The sequence below is a fragment of the Chiloscyllium plagiosum genome, unplaced genomic scaffold (assembly GCF_037043375.1).
Source record: "Chiloscyllium plagiosum isolate Xiang-an unplaced genomic scaffold, Cpla_swu_hap1 HiC_scaffold_18, whole genome shotgun sequence".
In the NCBI taxonomy this organism is placed as follows: domain Eukaryota; kingdom Metazoa; phylum Chordata; class Chondrichthyes; order Orectolobiformes; family Hemiscylliidae; genus Chiloscyllium; species Chiloscyllium plagiosum.
The window spans coordinates 57,597,707-57,623,438 of record NW_028270156.1 but is presented as its reverse complement, the minus strand read 5'-3'; the positions used below and the strand labels follow the sequence as shown (position 1 = coordinate 57,623,438).

The window sequence follows — 25,732 nt, the reverse complement described above, 5'->3', positions numbered from 1 at the left end:
TTTTCTGTAATTCACCATCTTGTTATACTTGAAAAGGCTCTAACGTTTGTAGTCCCCATGCAAGCTTTGCAAAATCTGAAAGCTCCTGTAAGATTGCAGTTATTTGCATGCTTAACAGGTTTTTTCCTGCCACTTATGTGAAGCACATCCACCTTTCCAACGAGATTCCACATCCAATTGCATTGTAAAGACTAAGCCTTTGACCTGAGGCCTTCAGTTTCAATATTGCATTTTCTGTCACCTTTATATACATCCCACCACTGTTGTTTTATTCTGTGAGCTTTAACATTACTACAAGCATGTTATATGCAATTTTATCAAATCCCTTTTGGAATTCCAAGCATACCAATCCCTCTTCATTACTTAAAATCTTAAATCCTAATATCCACAATTGTCACAATGTGAAGGCAAAGACAAATAAGTTTGGGTGAGAAACAATGACAAATAATTTTTTTAACAGTCAGAGAGAGAAGATAATCTTACTAATATATAAAACAATGGAAAATGTTTTCATCAATACTATTGATCCAACAATGAAGTCAGAAATGAATATTTTTCACCTTTAGGGTGATGTTTCTCAAACTGTAGTCATCTGCATGTTGAACACTGTTTACGATCACTTCGATTCCTTGGTAATTGGCTTTAACCTCAGGCCAATACACCGTACATTTCTGAAACAGGGGAATGAATTTTAGAAATATCAGTTGACTCAGAAGGCCATGAAGAGTTAAGAACTCAGATTTGAAATCTGAAAGCTTTGTCAAATACATATGTTTTTTCCTCCCCGAATAGGGGATTTCTCATCCATATTCAGTGATCAGGAAGGTCTAGTCATCACCTCAATGTATTGAATTATTAATTTGTGGTAAGGGAGAACTAGGGATCTTAGTACAGGAAAAGAACATAGGCTTGGCTGGGTTATTAGTGAGATCATTTGGCTTGAAGTGGTTTCCACTCATTGACTCAGGTTCAATTGCTGGTCTGTGCTAAGTCAGCATTATCAGGAAGAGAGTAAGTAAGTAAAAACTCCATACCATTGATTAGTGTGATAAGAAAGTGGAAAAAAAAACAGGCTTTCCATTCCTGTTACTTGTTAACTAATGGCTCTTGCTGGGAAGTGCATTTATTTAGATAAATATGGATTTGAACACAGCTATAATACTGCCTCCATGGAGTACTGCAGCAACATTAATTGTGTGGACTCAACTCTTCAAGAATGCCTAATGAGTGTTGTACAGGGAGATGGTTGCAAACATGGATGGCAGACTACTAAGTCATCAAAGAAGTACCACAGTTATATGCATCTCATTTGATATCCACATGCATACACTGGATAATGTTCAAATCTGTCAACAAACTTATAATGCATGAAAATGAAGAACATAGCTAATTGTCTGAAGTTAATAATTATTGCTACCAGAAATCTGCAGAATGCCCAGGAGAGAGATAGATTGGGATGAGAAATTTTAATGTCAAAAACAGGGTTGAGTTTGGGAGGCAGTTAATACATTAGAAACCTGAATTCTCACCCTGACTTACCCTGACCCTACCCACTTCCAACTGTAATGAGTGGGAGAATGGGATAGAATGCAGGCATACAGCCACTCCTGAGAAATGGGTGAGCACTTTAAATATTGTAATGAGGAAATGAGTATCATTTGTACGTCCAATTTAAAATTTAACTCTGACCAGCAAGATTTCAAATGCTTCTGGAATTCTGTCAGCTAAATTGAAGCAATGCCTCAATGCTAAGGAAGTAAATGCCTTTGCACTTAGCTGCTTGGTACACTATGCACTTGAAAGGACACCAGCTCCTCCAATTTCTCCACACGGCCTTTGATCTCCATCTAAGATCACATTTTTTCTCCTGAGGCCTCCAATCACTTACTTTCTCCAGAGACTTCGAACTTTGTGACTCCAAACCTCTGATGCTCCAATTTCTCACCCCAAGTCTTATGAGCTGCCCACCAAAGCCTCCAGTACCCCACATGTCCTCCCACTAAGACCTTGTTTCCCTAATTACCTCTCTCAGAGCTCATCCACCTTCTGCCAAGAGCTTTTAAATTTCTATCTTAACTTCAAGACCGGCCATGCATCTCGTAGAAGATCCCATCTGAGTGGCTCACTAAGATCCAGATTCTCCCCTACTCTGATTGGAAACCCCTCATCCAAAAGTTGCATTCAAAAACAGCAGATCTCAGAGGGACACTACTCACAAGACTTCAGTCGGTTAGTGAAGTTAAAATTCTCACCACTTTTCCTTTCCTTAAACCTGACTGTAAAGATATGAAGGTTGAAGATGGAGAGATCAGTGTAAGGAGAGAACTGGGAATTTAAATGGGAACTCATAGAAAGCTGGGAACTGTTGCTGACAGACAGAATGTTTTCAGCAATGCAGTTTCTCAGGATGTATTTTATTTCTATATGATATAAAGACCACAACTTGAAAAGTCTGCACTCAGTTTTCAATGAATTATTGAAAAATTATTCTTTTTTTTAGATTATTTCTCAACATCTTAGCTGTTTTCAACTTCTGTATCATTGTTGCTGTCTTCTCAGGCAATGTTTCACATCCTCTTAGCAATTTCCATCACTTAGTTCAAGTGGATTGCGGGTCTTTTAAATCTCCCCAATTTCTCTCCCTTCTTCTCCTAATTGTAAGAAAATGCTGCTTCATCATTCAATCTTTCTTTGAAAAGAGCCAACAAGGGATTATTTGTAAGATTTCTCATTCACTGAAAAAGTGTTGTTCTGTAGAGACCTTAAGCTCACATGTCAGTGAGGTACATATTTGGGCTACCATAGCTAACAAATATTCAGATTTTTAGCTATTTGTGAACAATGCAGGCTTGTTCCCTCTGTCACCATCTTGAGTCAATAGCATTGCAAAGAGTCTTGTTGGCAGAGGCTTGTAATTAGCACTCTACCTGTACACTTTCGGAGAGTGTAGCTTAGGAGAGGGGAAAGAAAACCAATAAAAAATGAAGTAGACTGTATTCCCTCCCAGGAATGTACCATGAATGAAAAATATAGCAGTTGATTTATAAGGTTTTCTTGCACTTAGGTGAGGAGGGGGAATTTAAACTCACCCACCTGGTGGAAATTGCATTACTGTAAGCCAATAAAATCATCCATGGAACTTAATGAAGACCCCCAATTTTAACCTACTCTCCTAAAAAGAGAAGAAAGGACATGCAAATTGGGTCCATGGTCATTTACCTGTTATGGCTTTCCCGCCAGGACATGAAAGGAAAACCCAGGATCAGCGAAAGTTCAAGTAGGAAAATTATTTTACATTTATTGAGTTCTATTGTGGAGCCAGGCATTGCACCTGCTCTCGATAAAACTCACCTGATTGTCAGAGACAGTTTCTGTGGTCCCTGCTATACAACATGCCATGCCCACTTGCTGTCCAACTGCTTCTTCCCTTCAGCTTTGGGTGGCTGATTAACTAAGGGCATGCAGAGAAGTCCCACCAGTTAATTCTTTTGGGTGTCATATTGTTAAGGCTGGGATCGTTGCCAGGTATTTCAGCCCCTGTCACTGTCAAAGAATCTCAAACATAACTCTCATCACCAATCATAGTTGGATGCTAAGTACACTGAGACATAACAGTTAGGAAGGAACAATCCCTGTTCATTTGGAAGTGGTAATCATGGACAGTGCTGAAATTGTGCATCTATAGCTCCTTTCAGTAGAAGTTGCATGATCTTAACATTTGAACACTGATTGAATTTTGCTCTTGAAATAATACTTGAACAGATGAGACTGGAAGGCAACCAAGACTTGTAGGGGATGACAATAAGAACAACTTCAAAATAAGATGATCGTGAGTAGAAAGTAAACACAAATTTGGACAATAATATGTGCAAATTAATGTTTTCTCATCAAAAAAATCACATTCCTCTATTTGAAAATAATGCCCAAGTCTATGGTGCTGATAGTGGTAATAGTACCTCATTCTTCTCCTCTAGGTTTGTGATCATGACAACAATGGTTGACCGCTCCTGCCAAATCATTGTCCAAAAGTCTGACACTGTGTTCACAGTTGGTCCCTGAGTGGCAATGTACACTTTTTCCTCCCCTCCATAGCCCTGCAACATACAAAGTTATCAACTCAATACCAGTGCTAGAGAAGCAGAAACATGACAGCATAGTTGCACTATGCTCCTGCAGTGATGCAGTGAGGAGAATCGCTGATACTCTTACTGTCACAAGGAGTGGTGGAAGAAAACACAGTTGCTTGAGCTGTACTTTGAGTTGAAGAGAGCAGAAACTAAAACACGGGATCAGTTGTGCAAATAATAGAGTTCAGTTGTTGTGCAGATACTTTACATACCAAATCAAAGAAAACAATTTGTTCTGGTGGCTCGGTTTTGTCTCACTGTCAGCTCTTGCACAACCTTGCTGCTGAGAAAGCCAATATTCTGTAAGGCTGACAACAAGGTTGCTGCACAACGCTGCTGACTTAGGCAGTGCACACACGGGATGAGCAAAACACTAATTTACACAATATACTTGTGCTATCAATCATAACGCAAAAGGAATGTCAGTGCCTGATTTTCAACAGCAACAGCCAGTGAAGGATTGTTTGGTGCCCAATGCATAAGGCTATTTTCTGGCTATTGCAGGAGGATTACTGTTGTGACAGTGTCTAGGTTGGAATGGTAGCCGGTTTGGAGGGAGCCACTTGGTTGAGAGGCTAAATTCTTTTGAATAATGGGACCCCCTTCAGCACTCATTCTTCATGACCACAGATGCAGTCCCCATTTTGATCATTTTTAAGGGTCCTATGTAGCCTGCCCACAACATTTTGTCATTGAGGCATACTAACGTCATCACACATAATGCAGGCCATGTGCTAATATAGAGCACCTGCTATCAGCATAGTAGTACCTATAAAACAGACAGTATGTAACAGTGCTGCATAAACTGCAACGCTGAAAATCGCACATAGGGACAAATACTTACCCTTCCCATCAATCATAAATGACTCAGCAAATAACCTCATCCTGTTTTAAAGAAAATAACTTCATAACTTACACAGGAAGTAGCCCAGGGTCTGCTGAATAAATGGAAATTCCATATCGCAACACAATAATTGTTATACTTGTATTGTAATTGTTACATTCATTTTTAAGATTGGCTCAGCCAGCCCCTTCAAGCTGTGCCTCTAAATATTGCACTTACCCGAATGTAATTAGCATTAATGTATGAACTAAGCGGATCCTCTGTTTTGTTAATGGTAAGGCACACTCTGCTGTGAGGATCTGAAAATGAAATGGCAAAATAAAAAAGAACAGAACATCTTTGCATTAACTGAAGTTGATCACAAATTTACAAACAAGTGCCTTAGTAGTGTAACCCTTTGGGCTACATCTTAACCAAAAGATAGTTTAATGAACAATTCCATTCCCTAACATTCCCTAACATAAAAAGCACCTATTCTATCATTCCTATGCAGTCTTATTAGAAAATAAATTAGCTAAATAGCCTGAATAAGCAGGATCTGATGGGACATTATGGTACTTATGCAAGTCTCCCTCGAAGCGGTCAGGATCAATTTCAAAACTGATGTTAACACATTGGAGTGATAATAATATAGAGGAATTAGTTGCACACTACTGAGGCTATTATTTGCATTTCTTATAGCCCATAGTCTAGTATTTCATCAGTTAATAACTATTGTAACTGGAAACTCACCCAAACTTCTGTTTCCTGTGTTCCACCTAACACCAAATGCAGTTCACTGATCACCCTAGACTTTGCTGACTTACTTCAATTCCTCGTTAAGTAATGCCTCAACTTGAACATTCTTACTCTCACTTTCAAGTCCTTCCATAGATTCACCCTTATCTCTCTCTAATCTTCAGCTCCATAACCCTCCAAGGCACCTACTCTGCTGTAATTCTGGTCTCTTGAGAAGCCCCCAATTTTAATTACTTCACCAGATTTGCCTTCAGCTACCTTGGCTCGAAGTTCCTGGATTCCATCCCTATTTCTCTCTGCTGCTCTAAATTGCTTCCCTTTTTTAAGAAATTCCTTAAAACCTATTTCTTTGACAAACTTTTGGCCATCTGCCACAGTGTCTCTATATGTGGTTCAGGGTCGTAAAGCTGCCCCCTTCACTGCCTACCCCCTGCACCCCCACCCCCCAAGGCCCATGTATTGGGGGGGGGCTGTTAAAAGCACTGTACATAGCTAGAAGTTGACGTTATGGCTGTTGTGAGGGAATTGGGGCTCTTTTTGGCAAAAAAACAAACAAAAGAGATCATGTTCTGACTTGGCAATGCATTTAATGCTGGCATTTTGGCAATCTACTTACTTGGGAGGATTGTCTTATAGCGATTCTTCAGTCCAAAACCTGGAATATCAAATTCCTTTGGATCAACAAAATTCATTGGTATTTCCTACAGTCGAGAGAATTAAAGCATGAAGATCAAGATTATACTAATATTGTATAAATATTATAATTGCAATATTCTAAAAAAAAGGCACAGTTCATATATTTGCCACGATTGACTATAATGTGATTACTTCTGACATCTGAGGATCTGAACTCCATAAGATACAGCAGCTAAAAAAAAACATGGATTAAAAAAAAGCAAACAATAATCTGCTTGGATACACAAATCAAACAAATTCTCTTTCCCATTCAGAGTGTTTATTGACTGCATTGCAATGTCATCTTAACCCAGGAACTGAGAATTCCAGATATGGTGCTGCCACACTTCCCAGGAAAACGATGGCATCGGGAAACACAGTGTGAAAACAAGTCACTTTACCATGGGCTGGAGAGAGAAAGAACAAAAACTAAAGAAGGCTGTTATACTCCAAGATGCCAGATGTTCATTGCATTTAACAACAATAAATTAAGCGGCTGTCTGCTTGGTTTAGTTTTGCAGGCAATGAAAACCATATGGGGAAGGTTTAAAGTGGGCAGAACAAGGAATAGTGAGATCGTGAGTCAAAAACATGTACTTAGCGCTTAAAATGTTTCTGCTGAAGCGTGATTTAACAAATAATGATTTGATAGATCAGAACTTGAGTATTGCTGAAGACATTCAGTTGAAGCTTTTCATTTGGTATTCATTACAATAGAACAGTTTCACAAGAATACTAAATCTCAAAGGGAACAATAATTTATACTCCGTGAGAAGAGAGAATTAATAGATTCTTCTAAGAGAAAGTGAGGACTGCAGATGCTGGAGATCAGAGCTGAAAATGTGTTGTTGGAAAAGCGCAGGTCAGGCAGCATCCAAGGAGCAGGAGAATCGACGTTTCGGGCATGAGCCCTTCTTCAGGAAGGCTCCTTCTTCAGGATTCCTGAAGAAGGACTCATGCCCGAAATGTCAATTCTCCTGCTCGTGGATGCTGCCTGACCTGCTGCGCTTTTCCAGCAACACATTTTCAGAATTGATATCTGGATATCAAACCTACAGCGCAGCGAGCAAACCTACGCCCTAAACCTTAACCTGAGCTACAAACCTTCACAAACCTTGCAAAAACATAACAAAATAATACAGGTAGAAGCTATTTGGTCCACTATACTGTACCAGATCTTTGAAACATGAAGTCCATTCCTTTCCATTATAGTGTCATTTTTCCAAAGCCTAGCAAATTGTTCCCCTTAAATAATTTATTTAAAACCATTTCAAAAGATTGCTTCGTTGTTACCAGACTTGCAGACAGTGCATTAAAGATCACAGCAAATCACATTAGAATAAAAAACTTACTCTTGTTTTGGTTCTTCTGCCAACCACTTTGATATCTTTGCCCTCTGAGTATTGACCCTTCACCATTAGAAATAGCTTCTCTTTATTTATCAAAAACTCTCTATTGATTTTTAACACGTTGATTAAATTTCTTTTAACTTAATCTAAATTGAGTTAGTTCTCTGCATGGCAAGGCAATTAAAAAATGGGAAAATAATGAGTTGAGCAAGGTTAGTTTTTGAGTGGAGACTGGGTACTGATCATAGGCCAGGTACTGAGTGCAGGTTGGGTGCTAAGAAGGTGGATCACTTGACACCATGCAAAAATACAATTGAATGAATTCACTCCCAGTCAGACTGGCTACACATAGTGAACATTCCTTTGCATTACACACTTATCCCACATTTCTTGATGCTACTTACAAGGAACTCTCTCTGGAGTGAGAAGGAATCCATAGCCCGTTCATGCAGTATCTCTGAAGTGAGTAGATTAGATGCTGTTTGCAAGTATTCCCATGCAGACTGCTCCCTGGGTGATAGCAGCTGCCCATCAGCTTCTTCACTTCCTGGTGTACACATGTCCAGAGTAAGGGATACATTGGAGCCTCTCCTTTAAGGTTAAAGGAGAAGATAAAATTTCACAAAAACAATTTGACAGCTGTCACTTATTTCCAGAAGCTTTGTATACTCTATATGATGTATTCAGTGGAGATCCCCTAGACTTAACGTATTTTTTTCTCTGGTACATTTTGGAGCATTTAGTTGTATGCAGCTGATTGTCAACGCAATCTAATGAATAAGGTGCAGCAAGCAATTTATGAGGCAAGAGGCATTGCCAGCTAGGCCAGCATTTATTCCCCATTTCCCTTGAGAAGGCGGGGGTGAGCTGCATTCTTAAATTGCTACAATCCACTTTGTGTAGGCAGACATGATGCCATTACAGAAGGAGTTCGAGGATTTTGACTGAGGGAAAAATAATATATTTCCAAGACAGGTTGGTGTGTAACTTGCAGGGAACTTGCAACTGACATTCCCATGTATATGCTGCTCTTGTCCTTCTAGGTGGTAGTGCTTATGGTTTTAGAAGGTGCTGTCTCAGGAACTTTGGTGACGATCTGCAGTGCATTCTGTAAATGGATCACACTGCTGTGATTGTGTCTTGGTGGTGGAGGAAGTGAATGGATGTGGTGCCAGTCAAGTAAATTGCCCTGTCCTGGATGGTATCATGCTTCTTGAATGTTAATGAAGCCACTCCCATCCAGGCAAATGGGGAGTATTCCATCACAGTCCAGACTTGTGCCTTGTAGATGGTGAATGGGCTTTGGGGAGTCAGGATATGAGCTACAAGCCATAGGATTCTCAGCCTTTGACCTACTCTTGTAGCCATACTATTTATATAGCACAACAGTTTCTGCTTGGGAACTATATAGCCTTCTGGACTTTATATCAAAGATTTTAGGGCTTGGTGCACCTTCTCCCATGTCCTTACCCCAACACCCACACACCAGGGCTTGTCATCACTTGGCCTGCTACCACACACAATCCATTTTCAGCTACTAATGGTCAGCATTAGCAGCTATCCATTCCCACAGAATAACCTTTCCCCACTCCTTTTTCTGTCCAACTGTTTCTCTCACTTTGATCTCTATCTTCACCTATCATTTAACTCTCCCAAATCCACCCCCCCACCCCCAACCTCACCTTCTGCATAACTACCAATCTTTTCCAAGCTACCACCTGTTCTGAAGAAGCGTCACTGAACCTGAAATGTTAACTCTGATTTTTTTCTGTTGAGTTTTTCCAGCAATTTCTGTCTTTGTTTTTACATTTTTACAGCTAGGCTGATTCAGTTTCTGGTGAATGGTAACCCACAGGAAGATCATGATGGGGCAGTCAGCGATGATAATGTCATTGAATGTCAAAGGTAGATCATTAGATTCTTTCTGGTTGGAGGTGGACACTGTCTGGAACTGTATGGTGAAAATGTTACTTGCCACTTTTCAGCTCAAAATTGGACATTGTCCATGTCTTGTTGGATTTGGACATGGACAGTATAGGATGTGTTGCAAATAGCTAAAATCATACAACCATTAGCAAACATTCCCACTTCTGACCTTATGATAGAGAGAAGATCATTGGCAAAGGAGCTGAAGATGATTAGGTCAAGGATAGACCTCTGAGGAAAACCTGTAGCAATCATTAGGAACTCAGATGACTGACCTCCAACAGGCACAAACATCCTCCTTTATGCCAGGTATGACGGCAATGTTTCCCTTCTATTACCATTAACTCTAATTTTGTCATGACTCTTTGATGCCATACTTGGTCAAATGCACCCTTGATGCCAAGGAATGTCACTCTCACCTCACCTCGAGATTCAACTCTTTTGTCCTTGTTTGAATCCAGGCTGTATTGTGGTCAGGACATGATTGTCCTTGGTGGAACTCAAGCTGGGCATCAGTGAATATGTTGTAAAGCAAGTGCTGAATGGTAACATTATTGAGAATACCACCCATCGCTTTACTGATGATTGAGAGCAAACAAGTAGGGCTGTAATTAGCCATTTTGGATTTTTTCCTGCTTTTTTTTTGTACAGGTCATCTATGGGCAATATTTGACTTGGTCAGCTAGATACCTATGTTGTAGCTATACTGGAGCAGCTTAGCTGGGGGAGTGGCAAATTCTAGAGTGCAAGTCTTCAGTACTATTTCCAGAATGTTGTCAGGGTCCAAAGGCTTTTGATTATCTAGTGCTTGATATCACAATGAATTAAATTGTCTGAAACATCTGAGGTGTTGGGAACCTCTGGAGGATACAGAGATGGATGTACTTAGCACCTCTAATTGGAAATCTTTGCAAATGCTTCAGCCTTATCTATTACACTGATGTGCTAACATCCCCTATCATTGTGGTTGAAGACATTTCTGGAGCTTCCTCCTTCAGAGACTTGTTTAATTGGTCATTCCATTCATGACTGGCAAGACTCCAAAGTTTAGATCTGATCCATTGGTTGTGGAATCACTTAGCGCTGTCTATCACTTGCTTATTGCTTTAGGTGTGCAAATAGTCCTGTTTGGTAGCTTTAGCAGGTTAATACCTCATTCTTAGTATGCCTGGTGCTGCTCCGAGCATGTCCTCCTGCCTCTTCCACTGAACCAGGGATAGACACCTGGCTTGATGTTAACAATTTAATGGGGGATTGGCTGAGCAATGAGATTGCAGATTGTTTTGGAGTGCAATTCTGCTGATGCTATGGCACACAGCATCTCATGGATGCCCAGTATTAAAATGCTAGGTCTGTCCTATCCAACTTAACAAGGTGGTAGTGCCACAAAATGTGATACAGCATATCCTCAACATGAAGAGAAGACTTTGTCTCCACTGTGCGGTGGTCACTCTTACCAATACTGTCATGAACAGATACATTAGCGAAAACTAGATTAGTTCTCTGTCGCAGATCTGGTCTAGCAACTTTGTCCTTTAGGACTCAACCGATTCAGACATAGTGGTGCTGCGATGCCACTCATTGATGGATATTGGAGGCTCCCACCCAGAATACATTCTACCACCCTTGTCACTCTCAGTGTTTTGCTAAGTGATGTTTAACATGGAGGAGCACTGCGTCATCAGCTGAGGGTGAAGCAATACATAATCATTAACAGGATGTCTTCTTGCCTTTGGTAAATTTGATGCCATGAAACTTAATGGAATCCAGGTTAATGGTGATGACTCCGACAGAAATTCCCTTCAGACTGTATATCACTCAACAATAGTTTAATCGTTCTCATTAGACTTTCTCCCCCTCTATTGAATTTAAATCCTACCCTCTGCCGTGGTGGGATTCAAATCTGGGTCACTGGAGCATGACCTAGGAATCTGACTACTAATCCAGTGACAATACCATTTCACCTTCATCTGAATTATTGCAAAAGAGTTTGGATATAGGAGGAAAGAACGCTTACTTTATTTGTATAAGGCACTGATGAGACTGCACGTGGAATACTGTGCGCAGTTCTGGTCCTCTCTCCTAAGAAGGGAGTGTAGCAGTGATTCATCAGACTGATTCTTTGGATGGTTGGACTGTTCTATCAGGAAAGATTGAGAAGGCTGAGTTTACATTTTCTGGAGTTTAGAAGAATGAGGGGCAACCGCAGAGTCTAAAGAGTGAGATAGTTTGGACGCAGAAATGATTTTTCCTCTTGCTTTGGTGTCGAGAACCAAGGTACATAATTGCAGAATGTTAGACATGTCATTTATGACATCAGAGGGTGGTGAACCTTTGGATTTCTCTATCCCAGACAGTGGGAATCTAAGTTAGTAAGCAAGTTCAAGACAAAAATGAACAGATGTAGAGCCTTAGAGATGGACAGCACAGAAAAAAGGCCCTTTGACCCTCATGTTTGTGCCAGGAAAAAAAAAATGCACCGAACTATTCTAATCCCATTTTCCAGTACTTGGCCTATAGTCTTGTATGCCGTGGCATTGTAGGTGCACATCTAAATACGACTGCAATGTTAACAGGCAGTAGTTGATTTAAGAGTTACTCATAACATCAAGGGATATGATATTAGCATGACAATATGTTATTGAGGTTGATAAGTAGCTTTGGACAGCAGAATAAGTTTGAGGGGCTGAACAGCCTATACTTGCTTCAATGTTCTCACCCCACCACATCCTAGTCTCTGTTGCTCTAGGTTCTCAGTCAAGATTGATTTTGAAGAATGCACCAAAATTGAGCCCCAATTTTCTATAAACCATCACAAATGTGTAGCTAACTAATCAAACTGAAGATGAATGAAGATGCTTAATTTTCATGACTGACTGCTACGTAGGACAAAAGTAATTTACATCAGGTTTCATCATGAACAGGAAAATAACAATCTATTGCAAACAAACTTATTCTTTAACAAATGGCAAGTAAGAAAAAATTGATTACTAGTTATGACTTAAGCCTTTACAATCCCAAATATACACATATTCATAAGACAGACAAAAGCAGATGGTTTGACAAAAAATATTATGAATGGAAAAATGTACACAGGGAGAAACCAATTCTGCAGTTCAAGATCCAGACCACAAACACAGAATTGTTTCTCATGGTTTTGATTGTACACTATCTACAGAGCAATGGTTGATCATCCATGCAGTAGCAGATTTCATAGACTCCAGGCTTTTCTCGTATGGAAATTCCTTCTTTCAAAGTCTTTAGGTTTGTTGTTTTCACTCAGAGAGAGAGAGAGAGAGAGAGAGAGATACTCCTTGTTTGCAGGCTTCTGGATGTCTCTGGGTGCACTGCCTCACAGATTTGTAATAAATACAGCAAGGCCAATCCACCAGACCTCAGTCGGGAGTTCTTCCTTAGGGTAAAGACAGGTGATGCCCCTCTGTCTCTTAAAGAATCCATCTCGCTGATCAAAAGTCTTCTGCAGCTGAAGGGCACAATCCTACTTGATCTTTAAGATGCAAAAGCCCTCCTGGTATATCTTCCAGTTTATATTCCAACAGAGGAGTAAACAAAAAGTGATTCCCTACATCTCTCACTCCTGTGCATGCCATTCTCAGTTGATTTGACAACTCCAGAGGTGCCCAGTCTGGGCACAAAACTCATGAAGGTGATGGAGTTAGTGGTGGAAGAGGACATGGGATGGGGGAAGGTCTTCTTTCCTGTAGAATTCAAAATATCTGAAGTAGCATCTGATTCCAGCAGGCTTTGTGGACTGAGGTTTAATTTTGTTGATATGTTTGTAGCACAAAGGTTTACTAAGCCAGATATTTAATATCCTTTCATAAACAGAACCATTGAAAGCTTACCTCTCCTGAAGTCCAACTGGTTTAACGGCAAGTGTAGACTGATCCACTGACTCTGATGCTGAATCAGTGGAGCTCTCAAGGCCCTGAACCAGGCTTTCTACCTGTTCCGGACTCTCAGACTGTAAAAAGACTTGACCCTCAATATCATCCTGCTCATGGTCTTGAGGTACTGCATCAATGATTTCATCCATCTTTTCTTCAGACCATTCTGAATAGGTAAAGGAGGGTTGTCGACTCATTGACTGACGCCTTGCCTCTGATGAGAATTGGCGGATGACTGTTTTCAGACAATAGAGGATCTGAGAATGAAGAACAGTTTCTTTTTAGGTAATTTGTTGAGATATGTCTGCTTTAAAAACAACAGCATCATCTACACTTTCTTTTGCTCTTGATGTACATTGTGATGACCCCAGCTGATTGGAGTACCAGACAAGTTACAGCTTAAAGTGAAACCTGGCTTGATCAATCACAAGTGTTATTTTTGCAGTTTGGTTACCATAGTGATCAGTCACTGAACATATTCATACAAGGCCGTCAATGATCTTTTCACAAAAGAATGTGTGTGTATTACACAGAAAATAAATCAAGCCACATATATATTTGTGACAATTTAAAAATATCTTAATATATAAACAATAAAAGGAAAGATTCAAACCTTTTTCCAGAAATATCCTTTAGTCACTCAATCCCAGTAAAGAATCTTAACTCCTCATGATTCAAATTATTCTTTCCAACTCTTCTCTTTCAACTGCTAAAGCAACTTAACACTTCTTTCTATCTCTGGTGGGCCGAACACTCATTTGCAATTCTGACAGACCAGAAATTTCTACCAACCCTCGCCCTCTGGAGACTTATATAAATTTTTTTTTAAAAACTCAACTTCTCTTCTTCTGAACTCAACCTATGCAGGATGTATCATAAATCCAACATTCAGCAATTCATTACCCAAGTAGCTAACCCAGTCATTTAAACTTACATCACATGCTTTCTCGAAAACAAGTCAAATATTAACAAGAATCTAAAAATCACACCATGAAAATGAGGAAACATTGTGATAGGAAAGGTACACAGTTTTTAACTATTAAAAGTGACATTATATAGCTGAAGCACCATACAATTACAATGTCCTTCATTCTACTATGTGATGGAGTTCTGAATACAAGCATTTATGAGTGGAAAATAAGGTTAATTTTGCTGAAACCAAGTCTGTCAGAGATTGGAATTCTTTCCAATACTTCATCTAAGTGGGGAACAGATTATATTCTCTGTCTGAGCAGAAATCTAGAAGTCAAAAGCCAGTGTATCCAATTCATGTTGTACATGTGCTAAAGGTTCATACTGCCAACATGAGGCTCAATCAACAATAATTCACATTTAGAAGAGAATATACTGTATCACCATCTCCTTTCATCTGCTATCAGGGACCTGAATTGTAAATTTGATGAGCACAATATCAGCATTGATCTGATTTTATGCCTATTGTAAAATGACAAAACTTCCCTGATTTCACCCTCCAACTTTGAAGTGTTTCTTTGACTGGACAGTGCATGAAATTAGTTAGGTTGGCTGTCAGTAAATAAGGAGAAAATGAGGACTGCAGATGCTGGGGTTCAGGGTTGAGAGTGTGGTGCTTGAAAAGCACAGCAGGTCAGGCAGCATCCAAAGAGCAGGAGAATTGACGTTTCGGGTATAAGCCTTCATCAGGAATTAACATGATCTTAAATTTCTATGGAGTTCTTCTGTCTTGGTGTAACTTGGATGGAAGATCCAAATAAACTTTGAAGAAATATAATTTTCAGATCTTTTTCTTGGGGTGGGGCTGTGGTTGAATCTTCTGCCAAAATATGATTACAGATCAGGAGGAGCATCATTTATTATTTTCTGTTGTCATTTGGTAATACAGATCTTGAGTATTAGTGAGAAATGACACATTTTGTTGAAGCTTGTCTCCTCATACTTCTCAGGAACTCCTAACAATACCAGTGTGAAGGGAGAAACAACATATTGTACTGCATCAGAAAAGAGTTCACGTTAGTTGGCAATGGACTCTGGTTGTTAGAAGCAGTTGTAGTAAAGAAAGTACTACTTGTATCAAGGCCACTCAGCTCCTGAGCTTATTAGTAAAGTCACCATAATCCCAGAGGACCACAGGACTGTCTCTCATCAGAGAGAGAGAGAGAGAGAGAGAGAGAGAGAGAGAGAGAGAGAGAGTGTGTGTGTGTGTGTGTGTGTGTGTGTGACAGACAATTGGTGTGGTCTAACCTGAGCGTCCCCATGCCTTAGGTGAGCGGCAAGATATGAGAAGGAGTAAATGTTATGGTAACCTTAGCCAGAGTGGAAATTGAACCCGTGCTGTAGTAGCAGACCATGTGATAACAGAGCCTGGTGTGTGGGGGTTGGGAGAAAGACATGGGAGAAGTTGTCTCGAGCCCTAAACTTGTTGAACTTGATATTGTGTTCAGAAGGCTATAGAGGTGCCAAGCAGAAAATGAAGTGCTATTCTTCCAGCTTGCGTTGACCCACACACCAGGCCTTGATATCACATGGTCTGCTTTTACACACCACCCATCGGTAACCACTAATTGTCCACTTACAACTATTCATTTTCCTAAGCTGTTCATTATCCAATCCATTGTCTGCCCCAGTGTTCTTCTCTCACTTCGGGCTCTATCTCCTCTATTGTTCACTCCTTACCCTGTCCCCTCACCCAATCTTCTGCAAAAAAAACCCAACTTTTTCCCAAGCTACCATCAGTTCTGAGGAAGGGTCTCTGAACTTGAAATGTTAACTTTGATTTCATTCCATAGCTACTGCCAGACCTGCTGAAGCTTTCTAGCAATTTCTGTTTTAGTTTCTGATTTCCAGCATCTGCAGTTCATTTAGTTGAAATGTAAACAAAACCTGTAAACAAAAGTCTTTGTTCTTTGATAGGTTTCAGATTTGAATGATGATAAGAAGCCTTGGCAGGTTGTTGTCGATGGTATAACCAACAGCCATGGTTCAAAGGTGTAAATGTGGTGTCAGTCAAATAGGTTGTCTTTTCCTGGCTGGTGAGACCTTCTTTAGTGAAACAAGTAATCATGAGAAATAAGAACAAAACAATGTTATTTGACCCTTTTAAACTCACTTCTCCATCCTAAAATATCATGGTGAATCTTCTCCCTCAACTCCACCTTTCTGAACTTTCTCCATATCCCTCACTTTCCTTAGCAACCAAAAATCTATCACCCTCCATCCTGAAAATATTTAATGACTGAGCATCCTATGGTCTCTGTATTCACAATACTTTGATTCAAGACATTTCTCCTATTTTGAGTCCAACAGGACTGATCCCTTATTATGAAACTGTGAACTCATGCTCTAGATTTCTCATCCAGGGAAAACATTTTCTTTAACCTATGAAATTCCTTAAGAATTTTATGTTTCAATTGAACCCCCTTTCATTCTTTTAAATTACAAAGAACATAGATCTTGTCTGCTCAATGTCTCCTAATAGGACAAATTCTCAGGAACTGGTCTGATAACTTTGCACTGCAGTCCCTCTGGGTCAAGTATGTCCTTTCTTAGGCAAGGAGTTCAAAATGGTACTCACCAATGCCCTCTATAATTATGAAAAGACTTCTTTAATGTGTTTATGACAAAAACTAATAAACCTCTTTCTTTCCCAATTACTAGTAGTACCTGCATGTTAAATTTCTCTGACAGATGTCCAATATTACTCAGGTTACCCCATAAGCAAGTATCTCCCAGCTTTTCACAATGTAAAAAAAAAATCATTTTTTTCCCTATTGTTTGCTTACTGAAAATGGATGACTTCACATTTCATCATGTTGCTTTCCACATGACAGGCTTTTCCCTACTCACCCAAACTGGCCATAATCTATTGCAGCTCTGTATTCTCCTCATTATTTACTTTGCTAACTTTGTATCAGAGGCAAACGTGGATACATTACTCAGTCCGCGAAAGTAAATCTTTGATGTAAGTTGTAAATAGGATGGTCCAAGAACTGATTTGGGTTGCTGTCTGTCCGTGAACCAATCCTTAATCTATGATAATTATAGTGCCACTTCACCCCAAACCATTCTATGAGTCCTAATCGTGTGTGAATAGCCTTTTATGGGCACCTCAATGAGTGCATTTAATAATCCAACTACACCACAGCCACTGTGCCTCTCTTACCCAGCTAACTAGTTACATCCTCAAGCTAAACATTTGTCAAACACAGTTACCCTTTCACTAACTCATATTAATGATTTTTTGAAGTATTCTTTTACCAAGTCTCAATATTAAATTCTAATTTTTTACCCATGATTGCTGTTAGACTAACTGGCCTATGATTTCCTGTTTTCCCTCTTCCCCTCTCTCTTAAAAGCCGGGTATGTGTGCACACTGCCAAACTTATGGAATTTTTCAAGTGTCTAATGAATTTGAGAAAACCAAACTCAATGCATCCATTATTTCTGTAACTGCCTCTTTTAAAACATTAGGATATCAGTCATCAGGTCCAGTAGATTTTGTGCCATTTAGTCCTATTAATATCTCCAGTACTAGATTTAAAATAAATGCTTTACATTCCTCATTTTCATTAGATACTCAGTTCCCAATTATTATCAGGAAGATTGTAAAGAGGGAGCAATGTTGAGAAAAGTAAGCATTTATGGGAGTGCAGGGATATGATTACTGTCAAGAGGGAGAATGAGAGGATGAGAAGTGTCGAGGGTGTAGGAGAATATGTAATGTCAGGATGGTAAGCAACTTGAGGTGGATGCCAAGCAAGCTTCAGGGAATAGTGGGGTAAGCAGTGTTATGTGTTGTGCTCAAGTACAGCAGTGAACAGTCTTTTATGTTGGGTTGCAGCTCATGTAAGCATTGTAGCAAGATGTAAGTTTTTTTGGCCTTTCTGATACATTACCACTGTTATTCACTGTCAGTTCAGATCCTTTGATTCATACCAGGAGAGTCCTGGCATAAATTTGTGTGACTATAAGCCGTTGAACCCAATGGCGATACATTTCCATGTCAGAATGGTGAGTGGCTTGAAGGGGACCTCGAACATGGTGGTGTTCCATATAGCTACCGCCCTTACCCTTCTAAATGATAGTAGTCAGGAATTTGGAAAATATTATTTAAAACAGTCACTCTCACCTTACCTCTTAAATTTCTCTCTTTGTCCATGTTTGAATGAAGGTTATAATGGAGGTCAGGAGCTGAGTGACCCTGAGGGTGTCGTTGAATAGGTTATTGCTAAGAAAGTGCTGATTGACAGGATTGGGAGGATGAGTTGGTGACACCTTCCATCACTTTGCTGATGATCAAGAGTAGACTGATGTTCAGTAACTAGCTGGGTTAGATTTGTCCTGCGTTTATCTTCAGGACATACTTGGGCAACTTTCCACACACCGGTGTTGTAGCTGACTAGAACTGGCCTGGTTACTAGCACGCTGTGGAGCACAAATCTTCAGTCTTATTGCCGAAATATTGTCAGGTCAGTAGCATTTACAATATCTCAGGACTCCAGCTGTTTCTTGTTATCACGTTGATTAAAGTGAATTGCATTGGCTGAAGACTGGCATCTGCGATGCCCTTTGAGGGAGGTAGAGATTGGTCATGCACTTAGCACTTCTGGCTGTAGATTATTGCCTAATGTGTTGCATTGATGTGCTGAGCTCTTCCATTATTGAGGATGGGGATACTTGTGATACTTGTCCACTGTCATTCATGAGTAGTCTTGTTTTACAGCTTTACTATGTTGAGACCTAATTTTTGTCTTCCTGGTGCAGCTCCAGGCATGCCTTCCTGCACGTTCCACTGAACAAGGATTGATCCTCTGGCTTAATGGTAATGGTAGAGTGGGGGATATGCCAGGCTATGATGTGCTGGAGTACAATTCTGCTGTTGAAGAATTTAAATTTAGCACCCTTGTTTTGGACTTAACCAAATTGCTGTCAATCTCATGAAAAAAAGATATCACATTATGCCACTCTTGTCTCAAGGCACATTTTCCTGCAGGACTGAATTGGTTCGTCAACGTAACAATTGAGACAAATCTTGCATATCTTCAATGAATTCATCCTCCCAATTATTATTGCAAATTTGGTTTATCCGATCAATATGATGATTAAAGTTTCTCATGATTGCTATACTAGACTTACGATATGCTACTCCAATTTCCTAATTTATACTCTGCCTTGTTAAATGTATATTAGTTGTGCTTTCTTTGTAGGTGCTGCAGTCTTTTATAATTTTTGCAACACGAACTAACATCAAAGTTAGGAGCACCATAGATTCATACAGTTTTGTTACAGAATGTTAAACTCACCCCGGAGCCTGTCAGCACAGTTCCCAGTATAGCTGTTGCCAGGAGAGGGCAGCAACTCTCTGTATCCCAAAATCCTTGCTGCAGAGGCAAGAGATCCTGGAGAAAATAAAAGTTCATTGAGCATAAAAATGAACAGCGGCCAAATAGCGATAGTCACACATATTTTTCATTTTCTTACCTGAATCTTCTGATTTTACCAATAAAAATACCTAGAAAGATTGTTGTGCTTGAATGTGTAGGGAGACAAACTATATGGAAGAGAAAACAGGTGCATTTTTCATGACACGTTTCTTTACTACCATGTTAGGAAATTACTTCAGTTTCCTTCTTTGTTGTAATAAGGCCCATCATCCATTCAGTCATAGGAATGTCAGCAATAGCAGGAGTAGGAGACTATTTGGCCCTTTGAGCCAGTTATGCTATTTAATGTGATCATGGTTGACCCTCTACCTTAACAGCATTTTCCTGCACTATTCCAAAGCCCTTAATACCCAGAGAGGTATCAACTTTTTTGCCTTGAATATATTTATTGATTGAACCACCATAGCTCTCTAGGCTAAAGGGTTCCTAACATTCATAACCCTGTGTCAAGGAATGTCTGCTCATCTCCATTCTCCATTGCACACACCTTATTCTGAGAATGTCATCCCTACAGGGGAGGCAATGGCATAGTGGTATTATCGTTAGACTATTAATCCAGAAACTCATTTAATATTCTGGGGACCGAGGTTCAAATCCTGTTACAAGAGGTGGTTGGAATTTGAATTCAATAAAGAATCTGAAATGAAGGATCTAGTGATAACCATGAAACCATTGTTGATTGCCAGGAAAAACCCATCTGGTTCACTAGTGTCCTTTAAGGAAGGAAACTACCATCCTTACTTGGTCTGGCCTACATGTGACCCCAGACCCACAGCAATCTGGTTGACTCTGAACTGACCTCTGAGCAAATAAGGATGGGTGATAAATGTTGGCATAGCCAGTGACACCCATAGTCCGTGACTGAATTAAAAACAAATTCCTTGTTCTATTCTCTGTAGCCAGGGAAATATTTTCTTAGCATTTACCATCAAGACACTTATAAATAGACAATAGACAATAGACAATAGGTGCAGGAGTAGGCCATTCTGCCCTTCGAGCCTGCACCACCATTCATTATGATCATGGCTGATCATCCTCAATCAGTATCCTGTTCCTGCCTTATCTCCATAACCCTTGATTCCACTATCCTTGAGAGCTCTATCCAATTATTTCTTGAAAGTATCCAGAGACTAGGCCTCCACTGCCTTCTGGGGCAGAGCATTCCACACACCCACCACTCTCTGGGTGAAGAAGATTCTCCTCATCTCTATCCTAAATGGCCTACCCCTTATTTTTAAACTGTGTCCTCTGGTTCGGGAATCACCCATCAGCGGAAACATGTTTCCTGCCTCCAGAGTGTTCAATCCTTTAATAATCTTATACGTCTCAATCAGATCCCCTCTCAGCCTTCTAAACTCAAGGGTATACAAGCCCAGTCCCTCCAATCTTTCAACATAAGATAGTCCCGCCATTCCGGGAATTGGCTCGTGAACCTAAACTGCACTCCCTCAATAGCCAGAGTGTCTTTCCTCAAATTTGGAGACCAGAACTGCACACAATATTCCAGGTGCGGTCTCACCAGGGCCCTGTACAGCTGCAGAAGAACCTCTTTGCTTCTATACTCAATCCCTCTTGTTATGAAGGCCAGCATGCTATTAGCTTTCTTCACTACCTGCTGTACCTGCATGCTTGCCTTCATTGACTGGTGTACAAGAACACCCAGATCTCTTTGTACTGCCCCTTTACCTAACTTGACTCCATTTCGGTAGTATCTTTGAGGAGAAAGTGAGGTCTGCAGATGCTGGAGATCAGAGCTGAAAATGTGTTGCTGGAAAAGCGCAGCAGGTCAGGCAGCAACCAGGGAACAGGAGAATCTACGTTTCAGGCATAAGCCCTTCTTCAGGAAGGGCTTATGCCCGAAACGTTGATTCTCCTGTTCCCTGGATGCTGCCTGACCTGCTGCGCTTTTCCAGCAACACATTTTCAGCTCCATTTAGGTAGTAATCTGCCTTCCTGTTCTTGCCACCAAAGTGGAGAACCATACATTTATCCACATTAAACTGCATCTGCCATACATCTGTCCACTCACCTAACCTGCCCAGGTCACCCTGTAATCTCCTAACATCCTCCTCACATTTCACCCTGCCACCCAGCTTTGTATCATCAGCAAATTTGCTAATGTTACTATTAATACCATCTTCTATATCATTAATATATATTGTAAAAAGCTGCGGTCCCAGCACTGATCCCTGTGGTACCCCAATGGTTACCGCCTGCCATTCTGAAAGGGAGCCGTTTATCACTATTCTATGTTTCCTGTCAGTCAACCGATTTTCAATTCAAGTCATTACTTTGCCCCCAATACCATGCGCCCTAATTCTGCTCACTAACCTCCTAAGTGGGACTTTATCAAAGGCTTTCTGAAAGTCCAGGTACACTACATCCATTGGATCTCCCTTGTCCATCTTCAGAGTTACATCCTCAAAAAATTCTAGAAGATTAGTCAAGCATGATTTCCCCTTCATAAATCCATGCTGACTCTGACCTAACCTGTTACTGCAATCCAGATGTGTCGTAGTTTCATTCTTTATAATTGACTCTAGCATCTTTCTCACCACTGAGGTCAGACTAACTGGTCTATAATTTCCTGCTTTCTCTCTCGCTCCTTTCTTAAAAAGTGGTACAACAGTAGCCACCCTCCAATCCGCAGGAACTGATGTTGAATCTATCGAACATGTAATGTTAAGTTTAGGGGATAAGTGATGGCCTAATATTCCAGAGGCTCAGCATTATGCTATCAACACATGGATTCATGTGCTGAGACCAAATGTGGGTTAACAATGAAAGCAAGTGGAATTTAAATTCAGTTAGTAAATCTGAAATTAAGCCTAGTCTCATTAATGTTGACCATGATGTAAAAACCCAACTATTTCACTAATGTTCTTTAGGAAAGGCAATGTTCTATCATTAACTGATCTGGCTGCACAGCAATGTGATGATTCTCAACTGCTGCCTGAAATAGCCATTCCATTGTTTCAAACCATGACAGAATCCTAAAGGGAGTGCTATAATAGAAATGTGGCTCAAAAAGAGGCAATAATGGCAGTTTCTCTAAGACCCCGCATATAGAGTCTTCAGGCAGGATGGAGAGGAGGATAGAAAAAATGTGGGAGCGTAACGTCATTGGTTAAAGAAACAGTTCCAGCTATGAGGAGGGATGATGGACTAAATGAATGATCAAATTAGGCGAAATGAGTTGAGGTCAGAAATAAGAAAGGGAAGTTACACTATTCAGAGTATCTTATAGACCATAAGTAGTGCAAGGAAGATGGAAGAAGGAATGTGCAGGTAGATTTCTGAGTGCAAAACAATAGGGCAAAAATAGTTGGGAACTTCAACCACTCTCCATCAACTGGGATATAAGGCATTGTGAAACGTACAGAGGACACAAATTCTTAAATTACATTCCAGAGAACTTTCTTAGCCAGTACCTAACAAGTCCAATGGGAGGCATACAATTCCATATTTAGTTTAGGAAATTAAGTTGAAAAAGTAGATGAAGTCGCACTAAGTGACCGTTTTGGAGACAGTGACTATATTACGGTTAGCTTTAGCATAATTACGGAAAAGTTGAAAGATAGAACATAATTGAAAATTCTAAATTGGGGGAAGACAAGATTTAAGAAGCTGAAAAGTGATGTGGTGAAGTTGGACGTGATACAGCCACTTGAATGGAAATCCAATTTGAGTCAGTGGAAAGCCGTGGACATCTTGTCCCAGTCTTGAAAAAGGGTAGTATTGCTAAATCTAGAGTACCTGGTTATCCAGAAAAACACAGTTTAAGGGAAAGCTGCAACATACAAAAAATGTACAGGGGTAATTAAAAAGAATATTAAGAAAGCAAATAGAGGAAATTAGAAAATATTGACAAGGTTAAATCAAGGAAAAGCAATTTTTGCATTGTTTAGAACAACATTTTAAGTAAGGTAATGACAGAGTCTATCTAAGAGATGTAATAGATAAATCATGATAATATGAAGAAGATTAATACTTTGCCTCTGTCTTCATAAAGGAGAAGGTATTTAGTTAAAGAAGAGTGTGAAATAGTTAGTACAAGAATGCAAAGCAAGAGGAGGTCTTAGAGAAACTGATATCCCTGAAGGTGAATAAATTACCAGGACTTGCTGGATTGTATCAGGTTGTTAAAAGGAAGCCAAGGAGGAAATAATGGATACTGTGAAGATCCTTTTCCAACTCTCACTAGAAACAGGTGAGGTGTAGAGGATTACAAGTAACTGAACATTGTTCCATTGTTTAAAAAAGGTCGGGGTGAGGCCAAATTATATAGGCTGGTCAGGGGGGAGGGAAATTGCTAGGATCTGTTCTGAGTTACAGAATAAACTGTCACTTTGAAAGGTACAGATTAATCGGGGTAGTCTGGTTTTGTGTAGGAAAAGTTACACTAAGTTACATAATTGAACTTTTAGAAGTAACAAGGAGGATTGATGAAGGCAGTGTCATGGCGTGAACAAATAAAATCCCATGGAATACAGGGGAATGGGGCAAGTTGTACCCAAAATTGGTTCAGTGACAAGTAACAAGGGATAATGGTTGAAGGATGGTCTTTATGAATGGGAAAGAGTTTTCAGTGATGTTCTATGGGGCTCAGTGTTGGGTCCCTTTCTATTAGTTATATATATTAACCATTTGGGCCGAAATGTGGGAGACATGATTAGGAAATTTGCAGATGACATACCAATTGGCCAGGTAATGAAGAAGATAGCTGTTAATTTGAGAAAGAGATCCATAATTGTTTGGTTGAGCGGGCAGAACAGTGTCAGATTGAATTCAATCTGAAAAAGTGAGAAATAATGTATATGGGCCAATCAAAGCTAGGGAATGCCCAATAAACGGGAGAAAGTTAGGAGGGTAGAGGGAGTGAAGACCCTTGGAGTGCATATTTACAGGTTGTTGAAGGTAACTGAACAGGTGGATAATATGATCAAGGGACCATGTGAAATGTTTCCCTTTGTTGAACAAGGTGTACATTACAAAAGCAGGAACGTATTGTAGAATTGTACAAACACAGGTCAGACCAAGGCTGTAACTCTGTGTACAGCTCGGGTCACCACATTACAGGTCTGACATCATTGTGTTGGAGACAATACAGAGGACATTTACAAGGCTGTTCCCAGGCTTGAAGGTGGAACAAAGATTGGATAGGCTGGGGCTGCCAAGTTTAGAATGGAGGAGGCTGAGGTGATGACTTAACTAAAGTATACAGTACAAGAGTATGAGGAACATAAATAGAGTAGACAAGATTTGGCTCCCCTTAGTGGGAAGGCCTGTTAACAGGGGACACAATTTTAAGATGATCCATATTAGGATTGAAGGGCATAAGGAAACCCCAGAGGGTGGTGGATGTCTAGAATTTGCATTTTGGTGAGAGAGGCACAAAATCTCAACTCGTTTAGGTGATACCTGGATCTCTACCTGAAGCACTGTCGCCCGCAATGCTACACAGCAGGTGCTTGAAGATGGGATGAGGATGGGTGCTTTTCAGCTGATTCAGACACGCAATCAGCTGAATGGCTTCTTTTTGTGTTGCAACGATCCAATGCTAGATCACCCAGCAACAAGTCAGACAATGGAAATTGTCTGAAATTATGAGGAATGATGAGAATAAATTAACAGAGGGAGAGGGAAAAGAGGCAGTAGAGGGATTAGCAGGTTTAAAAGTGGATAGATCTACAGGCCCATAAGAAATGTATCCCAGAAGGTTAATGGAGGCACAGAGGAGATACCA

General features: G+C 40.1%; 1 protein-coding gene across 3 annotated transcripts in view; it reads right to left on the bottom strand.

Moving 5' to 3' along the window:
- ptpn5 (protein tyrosine phosphatase non-receptor type 5) overlaps positions 1–25,732 on the bottom strand; it is a 127,771-nt gene that overhangs the window by 13,127 nt on the left and 88,912 nt on the right. For 2 of the 3 annotated variants that reach the window (XM_043706133.2, XM_087996703.1), the window contains exons 4-10: positions 19,846–19,941; positions 13,526–13,824; positions 8,138–8,324; positions 6,326–6,410; positions 5,191–5,270; positions 3,957–4,094; positions 561–671 (exon numbers count right to left, since the gene is read on the bottom strand). In XM_043706133.2, coding sequence (XP_043562068.1) covers positions 561–671; positions 3,957–4,094; positions 5,191–5,270; positions 6,326–6,410; positions 8,138–8,324; positions 13,526–13,824; positions 19,846–19,941 — 996 coding nt within the window. Of the gene's footprint in view, positions 1–560; positions 672–3,956; positions 4,095–5,190; positions 5,271–6,325; positions 6,411–8,137; positions 8,325–13,525; positions 13,825–14,180; positions 14,322–19,845; positions 19,942–25,732 lie in introns of those variants that run through there. The other variant, XM_087996704.1, reaches the window with a different exon arrangement.